We start from the raw sequence: 13202 nt of genomic DNA, 5'->3' as shown, positions 1-13202 counted from the left end.
AATTTTATTTAAGGAGCAAAAAAACAAGTCAGTTCAGGACAGAAGTCTTTACACAGCCTTGCCTTTTCCTTAAGATTTGATAATAATCCTTTCCACATTAAATTTGCCCTGTGCCGAAGAAATCTTAATTTAACATCACGTGGTGACTCCATCAGTTGTCAGTTAAACAGTTTGCATCCTGAAGAACAATAACACTACCCTGTTAAGTCGGTAAGAGGGTGTTCCGAAACAGCACGAATTAGCTACAGCTCATAAAAAAGAAATGACTGGTATGAAAGAATGCGAAACCTAAGGTCCCATTATACTCCTCTTCCTGTAACTTTCTCTCTTTCCATTTGAGGATTTGTTTTCCCCTTCCAGTGTACATAGAAATAATGCGAAACTGATCTGAAGCCATTCCTTGGTGTTGAATGTTTGAGAGTGTGCAAAACACTCACATTTTAAAAAATGTCTTATACAATTTGACATTGGGTGTTTAGTATCAAATAATTTTGAAGAGGTTTTAACTTTCGATTTGCTTGCTTTTTGGTTCTTTCTAGTGTGTTCACTGAATCTCATCAAATAAAGCCCCAGTGAGAAGAATGTATCTTTAAATTCTTACAATAGTTTCTGTTTTGTGCAGAGCAGCTGGAGGGGATGATGGGCCTTTTCAGTCATAAGGCTAAATTCCTCACCAATGTCCTTTCTTGGGGATCTTCACTTCCCCCCAAGAAATTTCATAAGTGGATTGCAAAAAAAAAATTTCTTAAGAAATACGACAGCTGCTTTCTTCCGGGTACAGGAAAGTATAGCTGGAAGTTGTGATCTTTTAGTACACAGCTCATGGACTCCACAATTTCACCTAATTTTTCTAAACTATCAGCACTTTTAATTGGCAGAGCTGCCTTTCCTATCTCTGAAGTACCTGCAGTCACACTGGCACTGTTGCGATCAGGAGATTTAAACCGAGGGATGACTCATTGTTGATGACCAGTTTTATGAGGTACTTCCTTCTTTCTGACCCTAAAAGTAGAAGAATGAGCTGAGCAAGCAAATCACTATAAAGGAGGCTTGGGTTGTGCAGGCCCAGGCTTAATCACTGGGCTCAAACACCACACACTCTCCCCGCTTTCCTTGCAATGAGGACATTTGAAATTGACCTCCACCCTCTAGTAGCAAATATCAACTTGTATTTTAAGACACTCAGAGGGCATTTTTGATAGAATTTGTCTTCAAAACTTCCTTATTTATTTTCATGACCTGAGGAAACCTTGCAAAACTCCAATGGGATATAATATTAAAGCAGAGTGGTTTATAACATGTTATTTGCCAGAATTGATTGTTTCACATATTTTTATGAAAGAATAATTATTTATGTCAGTCAAGTATAGTAAAAATGTTTTTATGGTTCTAGGACATTGAGTCAGTCAGCCCCAGGGACAGAAAAACAGGCAATGTGTTGAGGTATTTGTTTTACCTTACTTTTGGAAGGCAAGCTGATTTGTGAAATATCTTAAAGCTGTTTTATTTTTACATAAAAGCGTGATTTTTTTCAAATTAACTATTTTGATAAATTTTAATTATAGGCTCATAAACTATCAAACTGAATTTTGAACTTTTAGGAGCTATTATAAATCCCACAGGAGGATACTTTAAGACTAGAATATTTTGAATATTAGTGTTTCTTATCAGAGCCATTCTCTGTAGTGGTAAAGATTCTGGAATTTCTTTAAAAGGTATAAATTTCATTATTATGTTGAATCTTTTGAAGATGTCTTTTTCAAAGTTGCAATAATCAAAACCTTTACCCAGTGTGCTATATGAAGGAATTTCTCTTTTTCATAGGCTTGTATCCTTGTGATTAAAGCTTGATCCCAAAATGGTTTTTCAAAATGATTCTTGCAAGTATTTGCAGGATCAACATAAGTAGATGATTTAGGGTAAAAATATGTCACTTATTTTAATTTTTCAAATATTATGTGATACATGATTTTGAGGGAAATGGGATACCTGAACTTCTTTTACATCCAAGGGCTTACAGTTTCTGTGCTGTAATGGAGAAGAATACAGTGGAGAAAAGCACTACATTTTAATTTTAACTTGGCAGCATCTAAGACTATCCCCACATGTTGGGATTTCCCTAGAGGTATATAGGTAATAGTAACTAATTGTCATTTGTCTTTTCAGTTTGATCTGGCTTGGCTTAGGGTAGTAAACATTAACAACACTTGTCATTACTTAACTTTTCTAAAGCAAAGTCCCTCCCCCTCTGCCCCTCTTAACTTACCCCTTTTTGTCTCTTTCAGCATCTTCTCTGTTAGAAGGAAACATGGTAAACACTCCAAGGGAAACCTAAACCTTTGCTTTTAATATATTGCTTTCCGAAATACACTGCATTTTCTTCATTTTGTTTTTAGATGCCCAAGCATCTTGAAGTGGCAGTTAGTGATTTTGCTTAAGTTTTTTCTAAGAAGATAAATGAAATGAGAGAAAAGTAACCAGGATACATTTTCTGACTTTGGTGAAAGGAATATGACTCATCTTGTTAAATGCATACAGGGATTTTAATTTCAGAGAGTAACATATGTTAGTCCCAACTGTTTCTACATCGATTGTGGTGGTGACAAGCTTTGGAGAAAATGTTGTAAAATCATACTTATTTCCATTCTTATTCATTTTATGAAACAGAATCGTCCTCGAAATAGACACTGGGTGGACAATAATATTATGCCATTACTTAAATTACTATAACCATGAATGTGTTGGCAGGAATTTACCTTGAACCTAGAAAGCTTTCGGAAGTGAGCCAGCTTCATCTTGCATAACTCTAAAAATTAAAAAATAAAGGTTACTTTTTTGAAATGTGATTCTATACATATCACATTATCTTATGACTTAATAATCTAGGGAGGTATAAGTTTATGGTTTTCTTCACTAAAATAAAACTTAAAGAGTTAAGGAGTTTGTATTTGAACAAGAAGTTTTCTAAGTGGTTCTGGAGGTATAACTTAAAGGGGCAGAGTTAATTACTAAATTAGTGGATTAATGTCTTTTCCAATTTGCAACAGAGATACTCATTTTTAATGCCCATGTCTTAGACGACACCCGGTGAGAAACAGGCCAGTAGCAGAAAAGAATGGAGCCTAAGAATAAACACAAATAAAAATCCACTGTCCAAGGCTCTTGATTCCAGTGATTTTCCATTCCTGTTAGGATTTTGATTTCTTTCCAGAAAGATCTCAGCAGAGGCCACCTGCCAGGGGAGAACAATATTCAACTTCTTAGGCCAACTACCCTCTCATGGCTGTCTCTCTAGTAGTTAGGAGCCCCTCAGGTTTTTATGACCTCTGCTTATTAAAGAACCATTGCTGCCCTGAACCGCCAAGTTCCAATAGAACTTAGCGATTGAGGAGTAGTAACTAGGAGCATATCTGCAAAAGGCTAGCCTGTGTTTGTCCAGCATATGCTATCATGGGTGGTCACTGATTTGGTCTCATCAGCCTGCTAGAACTCTTTAGACTTCACGGTAGATGTTTGAAAGTCAATAAAATGGGTAGAGATGCTTCCAAAGGCCATTCTTTTGTTTCATTAGTACCCATATATAAAATACCTTGCTTTCATTGTCTGCATATGGCACAAAACATCAAAATAACATCACACCATCTGCCTTTACTTACCTTGTTTATCACTTCTTGAATGTCTTCATAAGTCAGTCAAATGACTCTTATAAGAATTCTGACCCTCTTGTTTTAATAGAAGGTTAATGGAGCTTGTCATAGTCACTCCATATCCTCCTTTATCTAAAGCAATGACTGTACCTTGGGATCACCTGGAGGACTTTAATGAAATATTCAGACACGTGGATTTTATCCCTGGAGATGAAGATTTGCTGTGAGGCACACAGTCTCAGCACTAGGAATTTTACAAACTCTCCAAGTGATTCTAGTTTATAGTCAAGGTTAAAAACTACCAATTTAAAAGTTATGCCAATTACAAAATAGGAACAATGTTGATTATTTTGATAATTAACCATATTGCTTGATTTTTAGATGTTCATACTTTATCATATAAAATAGGTGAATTTGAATTTCCTGTCTTGCTTTGAAATACAGTGCTTCATAATGCATCATGACTATGGAATAATCACAAATAAGAATATACAGTCATCCCTTAGTATTAAAGGGGGTTCAGTTCCAGAACCCCACTTCCTGCCATGAATACCAAAATTCACGGATGCTCAAGTCCTTTATAAAATAGTGTATTACTTGCAGGTAACCTAGGTACATCCTCCTGTGTATTTTAATCTCTAGATTACTTATAATACTTCACACAATGTAAATGCTGTGCAAATAGTTGCTAAACACTATTGTTATTGTTTAAGGAATAATTACAAAAGAAAACACTCTATAATGTTCAGTACAGATGCAACCATCCATTTTTTTACCCAAATATTTTCAATCCAGTTGAATCCATGGATACGGAGATTCAACTGTATGTGATCCTAAATATAGATATAGATATTAAGAGATGAAGTAAAGAGTAGGAAATATGTCAATGCTAATCAAGGTTTATAACTGAATAATAATTTACTCTGCTTTAGTTGTCTCATCTCTAAAATCAGAGGGCTAAATCAGAATGTCTAAATACTTGGCAACCTCTTTCTCTGATCATGTGATCAGTAGCACTTGCTTTCTGAGGATACTGATTTCTTCATAGAACAAGATGGAACAGGTTATTGAAGCCCTCTGGAAATATATTAAAGCAGTATTGGCTCATCATTGTGGCCATGTTTCCATGATCATAATGATGAGGTAGTGTATTTATTTTTCTCCTTTTCTCCTCAATCTTGTCCCTCCTGCCAGATTTGTTGCAGCAACTCATGCAGTAAGCCCAAAGATGCATTCTGTGGTCTATAACTGAATAGCTAAATCACATCTACTTTCTGTGCTTCTCTCCAGTGGGCTCTGCCTGTGTCCTGCTATTTACATTGTTATCTGTTTGTTGAGACTAGCTGGGCAATGTCTATGGCTCTGTGGTCCTCTCAGGGTTGAGTTTCTATCTGGAGGTGTGATTTCCCTTTCACAGACCCCTGAGGTAGTTCCTCACATGCCCCTTTCCCTGCTGGGAGGTTCCCCGTGCTGAAGACTGATGAAGTGGCTGCAGTACCTTGACCTTGCCTGGGCCCTCCAGTTGGTGGCCCCAGCAAGTAGTTGCTGGTCTTTCAGCAAAGAAAACTCTCACAACTTGGAATGAGCACAACTTGATCACAGAGCGGGAGTACCACACAGACTCTCTTTTTCAAGAGATCAGAACAATGGTCTGTAATTCAAAAAGGAACACTGTTGGTTTTTTCAAAATGAAGATGACCCGTGCCTTTCCTCATGTCATGTTAGTAAACTTATAAAATAGTATAATGGTTACCCCTTACCTTCAGCACTTCATATATCTCTATTGCCCAAGTTAAGATCACTGTGCTCTTCCTGTTATCCTTCCTCTTGTGTGTGTGGAACACTCTGAAGCTGTGTATATGCTGAGATAATTTATTGCTTTTATTCCCAGTGCATTGCAGTTGATCACCTTGAAGGCCTGCTGATCTCTTCTTAAGATTAGAGGTTTATTCTTTACAGAAAAATCCTTGTTTCTACTCCATATACATTTATGCTAATCTACTCATTTGTTATTTGTTTCTATTATAATTATAGGTATATAACTGATTTGCTCTGTTTTTTAAAAAGTCACCAAGTTGCTTTTAGGCCATTTATTTCTTTGTAATGGAAATGTTCTTTCCAAATATGCTTTTGTTCTTAAAATATGTAAACTAAATTTTTAATCCCAGTTTAAGGCACATTGCTTACATTTGTTGGTCACACATTTTCTGTAATACTTAGTGAAGACTATTTTTTTAATCCTGAGAAACTTTTGCATTTGATGCAAAACATTTTCTAATGTGTCTGAGACACAAAGTAGTAACGCTTTGGATTTCTCTTCTCTCCTTATTTTCAGGGTGCTGGTTGCACAGCCCTGGTGGTAGCTGTAGTGGCAAGGAAGCTAGAACTTACCAAAGCAGAAAAACACGTGCACAATTTCATGATGGATACTCAGCTGACTAAAAGAGTAAGTTACTACCCATATATATTCAAAGAAAGAATATTATTGTGTTTTTTTCACTGTTAGGAAATATGGTTTTTATTTTGACATCTGAAGCTGAAATGACATGGTTTGAAAGTATAGGCATTCTTGGAATCAATTCCATTTTATCACATTTTGAGAATAGACTATTTCTAACTTTAGGTCAGTTAGGAAGTAATTGGGCAGTCTTGGTATTTGGATGAAGGTGAGTCACATAAATGTTAGGTATGCTTACTTCTTTAGATTTAATTATGGTATACAAGAAGAGACCAACTATTGAATTGAGTAGGAAGGAACATACTATTAATGTAAAATAGTAATTTGATGGGAAGGTAATTGAAAATGTTTACTGAACTTCTAAGATCAAGTCACTGTTCTCAAGAGAGGGTCACAAAGACAAATAAGAAACCACCACTAACTTTTAGAAGGCCAAGGCAGGGCCAGAAACAGGCTCTTTTCTTGACTTACAGGCCATAGAAGAGATGTTAAAAATAGTATATCATCCAGTTGGGCAACCACTGTCCAATTATTAGCAGAAGAACACAGTAATCACAGTGTTTAAGAGCACTTTCTGTGCCAGGAACTGCTCCAAGTGTGCCATGTGTATAAACTCACTTCATCCTCATAACAGCTTTATGAGGGAAGTGCTATTATTCTGGCCATTTTATAAATGTGGAAACTAAGACACAAAGGAGTTAGGTAACTTGCTCAAAGTCAGCAGATCAAGGTAGAAAACTGTGCAAGAAGAGAAAGGTTTTTATTAGACTCAATTTTTAGCCTTTCTTGATAGTCACATGAGACAAATGCCAAAGTCAAAAATAACTAAAAATTATTTTATAGTAGAGTCATCTTGCTGTGTAATAACTGCCCAATGTGGAATGCAATCAGGCTGTTGCTGAAATACCAAAATACATTGTCAACTTGGTAACTTTACCCATAAATGAATCAATAGATATTTAAAGCATAGTTCCAACTTTCAGTGGTTTCACTCACTCTTGATTTTGGTTGTATATTTAAAAGTAATCTTGTTTAATTTGGTTAATACTTCCTAATAGGCCAGTCATTTTAATGCAAATATATATTTATGAAGATTATACTTAGGAAATGAAAACATGAATTGCAATTGACTGCTCATCCTAAGTCTTACCTATCAGTCACTACTGTGATACTTCATTGCAGTTAGTAGGTCCACATCTATAGTAGACAATCAGAGCCTCCCAGGTTCAGATGCTACATTTTCAGCCTACAGTTACCACTTTGGAATGTCTTCTACTCTCCATGATTTACTCTCGTTTTCTTCAAACTCCTAAATTTGTTCTCAAAACTTGTGAACATCCCTGTATGAGAGTGTGCAGGGAAAAAGGTCAATGAGGAGCTAAATAAAGGCCTGGGTTCCTTTTACTTTTTAAAGATCTACTAGAGATAAAAATATGTGCCTATGAGATTAGTCTACATCTAATCCATAAATTGGAGCAGATGTTTTGTGTATTACATCATGTATGTGTTTGGTCCTTTCAGGGCTCTATGCTGGCACAGTTTGTGTTTAAAAGTCACAAGTTTTATCATATTCAAAAGAACACTTGCATTAAGACCCTTGTAATCCATATTATTTTACCATGAAGATTATGCATTTTCTCAGGAATTAAGTTAATGCTACACTTAAGATATTAGGCAGAAAAATACCTTAAAATACCATGTTACCCATATGTTTGCCTGTAAATCTGAACAGAAAAAAAAAAAAAGGTGACAGAATCACAAATAAGAAAGCCAAATTAACATGTTTGGGCAGACTTCTCCATGTTTCATAAGCAGATTTTAATTTCCTCTTAAGAAGGAAGCATATAGTTTCTCTAAATATTATGTTGGAATATTGATATTCCATATCTTAATTATTAAAACATTTTAAGAGTTAAAAAGACAAAAAGACTTTGAGTACAAGATTTGCAGTATCACACTGCCATCTGCCACCGTTGATAAAAAATATTTTGTGAAGTTCACTGAGGCCAACCAGTTTCATTTGGGAGACATTCCAGGTTGGTTTTATAGTGTAGTTGCTGTATTCCAGGGCCTCTCAACCTTGGCACTCGTGACCTTTTTGGCTGAATAATTCTTTCTCGTGTGGGGCTGTCCTGTGTGCTCTGGATGTTTATCACCATACTTGACTTCTACATACTAGATGCCAGTAGCACTGCCCCCAACTTGTGACAACCAAAAATCCCTCGAGACAAAATCACCTGGAGGAGAGAACCACCTTTTCATGTGCTGTTCCGCAAGGATTTGACATCTTAGAAAGGATAATCTCTCTTAAAAGATGTGGAGTCTACTGAATATATTGTAATTTCTTTTTTGGAATAACATATAAAAAATATACTGTATACTAAATATGGTTGGCAAGCTGTGTCAACCGTTGAGGATCAACAGCTAAAGTATCATATTCGAGTATTCCAAAGATTTTAAGCTTTTCCAGTACTGACCACTCAGCAAATCAGGTGAAATCTTAGATGCTTCCTGCTTGGCAGAAAAATGCACTTGTGCTCTTGCTCATGGATCCCCTAAAGTCCAGTCAGAGGCCCCTTTAGAGAACTGTGGATCCAGAATCTAGGTCTATGGATTTAGGTGATCTTCCTTCAGTTATTATGAATGAAAAGCATCTTCCCAGGCAAGGCGCGGTGGCTCAAGCCTGTAATCCCAGCACTTTGGGAGGCCGAGGCAGGCAGATCACAAGGTCAGGAGATCGAGACTATCCCGGCCAACACGGTGAAACCCCGTCTCTACTAAAAATACAAAAAATACAAAAAATTATCCAGGCATGGTGGCAGGCACCTGTAGTCCCAGCTACTCAGGAGGCTGAGGCAGGAGAATGGTGTGAACCTGGGAGGTGGAGCTTGCAATAAACCGAGATTGCACCACTGCACCACAACCTGGGTGACAAAGCAACACTCTGTCTCAAAAAAAAAGAAAAAAAAGCATCTTCCCAAACTGACAAAGTTTTCTGATGATGCTACAGCTTTTTTGTTATAAGTTCTTGTATACTTTAAACTTCCGTTGGATAATATTGCCTGAATTGTCAGGTTATTACCTGTTGAAAGCTTTTCCATTAAGTACTGTTCTGGTTTCAAATTTTACATTTTTTATAATACTTATTATGCTTTAATAATTGTTATTTCATTACTACTTTTTAAAAGTATAACTACTTTGCAGTATTTCTTGAGACTGGAGTCTCTTATAGGTCTGAGAAAAATACTGTAGTAGACTTGCTGACAGATCCATTTTTATAGGCAAGATGTCACTAAATAAAGATATAAATGTTAAAATGACATTGGAAGAAAACAAATTGCTTTCTTATGATACCCATTCCTTTATTATATATACTCAACATGGTTTATATATATTTAACATGGTATATGCAAATAATAGCCATTTTACAGTCCTTTCAAATGTAATGAGTATCATTTACTTGGAACTTGATTCCATTTGCTTATTTATGGAAATTCCAAATGGACTCATTTATAATTTTAACTTTTAAAATAATTCTAAAATGCTGAATGAATTCTAAAAACCATACCTCGTAACTTATTAGAGAAAAATACAACTATTCCCTGAAACACTATCTAGAAAGAAATCGTATTTTCTGATGCTTAACAGGAGTAATAGTCACAGATGTTCTGAAATCTGAATATGACTCTAAAGGAAAAAGCAATATGAATGCTAAAAGATAGGCTATTCTCCCAGGGAAAAATGTAACATTCCAAGTCTTCCAGTTTGTATCTTTAGTGAACTGAACAATTTCTATGAAAAATTATTCATGTACAGATTTTCAGGGGAACAATTTTATATAAAAGTCGTTTCTCTGTATGACTACATTAACCAAGTAAAATACTGTATTTGAAAGTAGAACACTATTTATTGTACATCAGCACTGAGAAGATTGTTTTGTGTAATGCTAAAAATTTACATGACTTTCTGCAATTCAAAAATGGCCAACAGGTACATGTATCTAGAATAAACTAATGATTTTGAAGTGAAAACATAATACCATTATATTGTCTCCTAGTTTAGTAAGACAGGACCAGCTATTTAATAGATTTGCAGTTTATCACCTTACAGGGGCAATATATTTACCACGCTGTATCTTTTGGAAATATATTATTATTACTATTCATTCCATTCTGAGCAAACAGGAAATCTTGTAGTTTGATCCCCAGAATACCTTTTTGGAAAAGAAACTTGAAAACAAGCAATTCCAAAACCCAGACATAATTTTTAAAGTTGCTAGATACCCCACAAAGGATAATTATACATATTAATGTCCACTGTGGGTGTTGTTAATCTGTTAAGAATTCTCAATCAGATCCATAATAAGAACACTATTATGCAGTTATATAATTTTGTTTCCTGCATGTCTCTTAACAAGGAACAGAAATTCTAAAGGATTTATTCTGTGTAACTTTCACATTGTCCTTGGCTCACAGCCCAGGGGGTTAACACATGAAATGAATGAATCACTTGGCTATGTCCTGTTCCACAGCCACAACATTCACCCAGGCCTCATACACCTGACCTAAAGGAAAACTGGAGAGAGAGGGTGAGGCATGAACAAATCTATCCCTGCTGCTGCAAGGGTGGCTGAGAGCATATGGCGCCCTGGTGCATTCCCCTTGAATTGGCGAGGAGTGGAAGTGTTATGCTAAAAAAGCCTCTGAGAAAGCAGCAGGAGATAAAAACAACAACAAAGAAATGGAAGTTGAAAATGAAGATCCAAAATAGCCTTTTAAACAATGTTGTCATTACCTATATGCTATAGGTTTGAACAAAGCAAAGTTTTAATAAAAAGAATGAATGAAAAAGAATGAACAAAACCTCTGAGAATATGGGATTGTGTAAAGAGATCAAACCTACAACTGATGGGGTACCTGAAAGAGATGAGGAGTATGGGACCAAGTTGGAAAACATACTTCCGGGTATCATCCAGGAGAATTTCCTCAGCCTAGCAAGACAGGCCAACTTTCAAATTCAGGAAATGCAGAGAATCCCCAGTAAGGTACTCCACAAGAAGGTTTACCCCAAGACAGAAAATCATCAGATTCTCCAAGGTCAAAATGAAAGAAAAAATGATAAGGGAAGCCAGAGAGAAAGGCCAGATCACTTATGGAAAAAAAAAACAAAAAACAAAAAAAACCCATCTGACTAACAGTAGACCCCTCAGCAGAAATCCTACAAGCCAGAAGAGATTGGGGGCCCATATTCAACATTCTTGAAGAATTTCCAACCTAGAATTTCGTATCTGGCCAAACTAAGCTTCATAAGTGAAGGAGAAATACAAGCAAATGCTTGTCCTTTTCAGACAAGCAAATGCTAAGGGAATTCATCATTACCAGGCCTGCCTTGCAAGAGCTCCTGAAGGAAGCACTAAATATGGAAAGGAAAAGCCATTACCAGCCACTACAAAAACATACCGAAGTACAGAGACCACTGACACTATGAAGCAACCAAATAAGCAAGTCTGCAAAGTAACCAGCTAGCATCATGATGGCAGGATCAAATTCACACAAAGCACTAGTAACCTTCAATGTAAACAGGCTAAATGCCCCAATTAAAAGACAGAGAATGGCAAACTGGATAGAGCCAAGACCCATCAGTATGCCGTCTTCAAGAGACTCTCTCATATGCAGACACACACGTAGGCTCAAAATAAAGGGATGGAGGAAAATTTACCAACCAAATGGAAACTATAAGAAAAAAAGAAAAAAAAGAAAAAAAAGAAAAAAAAAAAAAAAAAAAACAGGGGTTGAAATCCTAGTTCCTGGCAAAACAGATTTTAAACCAACAAAGATCAAAAAAGATGAAGAGCATTACATAATGGTAAAGGGTTCAATTCAACAAAAGAGCTAACTATTCTAAATATATATGTACCCAATACAGGAACACCCAGATTCATAAAGCAAGTACTTAGAGACCTACAAAGAGACATCGACTTCCACACAATAATAGTAGGAGACTTTAATACCTCACTGTCAGTGTTAGTCAGATAATTGAGACGGAAAATTAACAGAGATATTCAGGACCTGAACTCAGCTTTGAATCAAGTGGACCTGATAGCAACAGAATACACATTGTTCTCATCACCATGTGGCATTTACTGTAAAACTGATTACATAATCAGAAGTACAACACTCCTCACCAAATGCAAAAGAACTGAAATCATAACAAGCAGTTTCAGACTACAATGCAATCAAATTAGAACACAAGATTAAGAATTTAACTCAAGGCCAGGCACGGTGGCTCAAGCCTGTAATCCCAGCACTTTGGGAGGCCGAGACGGGCAGATCACAAGGTCAGGAGATCGAGACCATCCTGGCTAACACAGTGAAACCCCGTCTCTACTAAAAAATACAAAAAACTAGCCCGGCAAGGTGGCGGGCACCTGTAGTCCCAGCTACTCAGGAGGCTGAGGCAGGAGAATGGCTAAACCCGGGAGGCGGAGCTTGTAGTGAGCTGAGATCCGGCCACTGCACTCCAGGCGACAGAGCAAGACTCCATCTCAAAAAAAAAAAAAAAAAAAAAGAATTTAACTCAAAACCACACAACTACATGCAAATTGAACAGCCTTCTCCTGAATGACTCTTGAGTAAATAATGAAATTAAGGCAGAAATCAAGAAGTTCTTTGAAACTAATGAGAACAAAGAGACAATGTAGCAGAATCTCTGGGATGCAGCTAAAGCAGTGTTAAGAGGGAAATTTATAGCACTCAATCCCCACACCAAAAAGCCAGAAAGATCTCAAGTTAACAACCTAACATCTCAACTAAAAGAACTGGAGAACCAAGAACAAACAAATCCCAAAGATAGCAGAAGACAAGAAATAACCAAGATCAGAGCTGATCTGAAGGAGACCGAGACACAAATAACCCTTCAAAAAAACAAATCAACAAATCCAGGAGCTGGCTCTTTGAAAAAATTAAAATAGACCACTAGATAGACAAGAAAAAAGCGAAGAGTAAAACACTATCAGAAATGATAAGGAGATATCACCACTGACCCCACAGAAACACAGACAATCATCAGAGAATGCTATTAAACACCTCTGTGCACAT

At 36.5% G+C, this 13202-nt stretch overlaps 1 protein-coding gene across 9 annotated transcripts in view; it reads left to right on the top strand.

The window, feature by feature from the left end:
• The window catches only part of LOC105499979 (potassium calcium-activated channel subfamily N member 2), a 420672-nt gene that overhangs the window by 393968 nt on the left and 13502 nt on the right, over positions 1-13202 (top strand). For all 9 annotated transcript variants that reach the window (XM_071098593.1, XM_071098591.1, XM_071098590.1 and 6 more), the window contains one exon: positions 5983-6093. In XM_071098593.1, the coding sequence (XP_070954694.1) occupies positions 5983-6093 (111 nt within the window). The remainder of the gene's footprint in view (positions 1-5982; positions 6094-13202) is intronic.

Source organism: Macaca nemestrina, chromosome 6 (genome assembly GCF_043159975.1).
Source record: "Macaca nemestrina isolate mMacNem1 chromosome 6, mMacNem.hap1, whole genome shotgun sequence".
Taxonomy (NCBI): Eukaryota; Metazoa; Chordata; class Mammalia; order Primates; family Cercopithecidae; genus Macaca; species Macaca nemestrina.
This window is presented reverse-complemented; position numbering and strand designations above follow the sequence as displayed.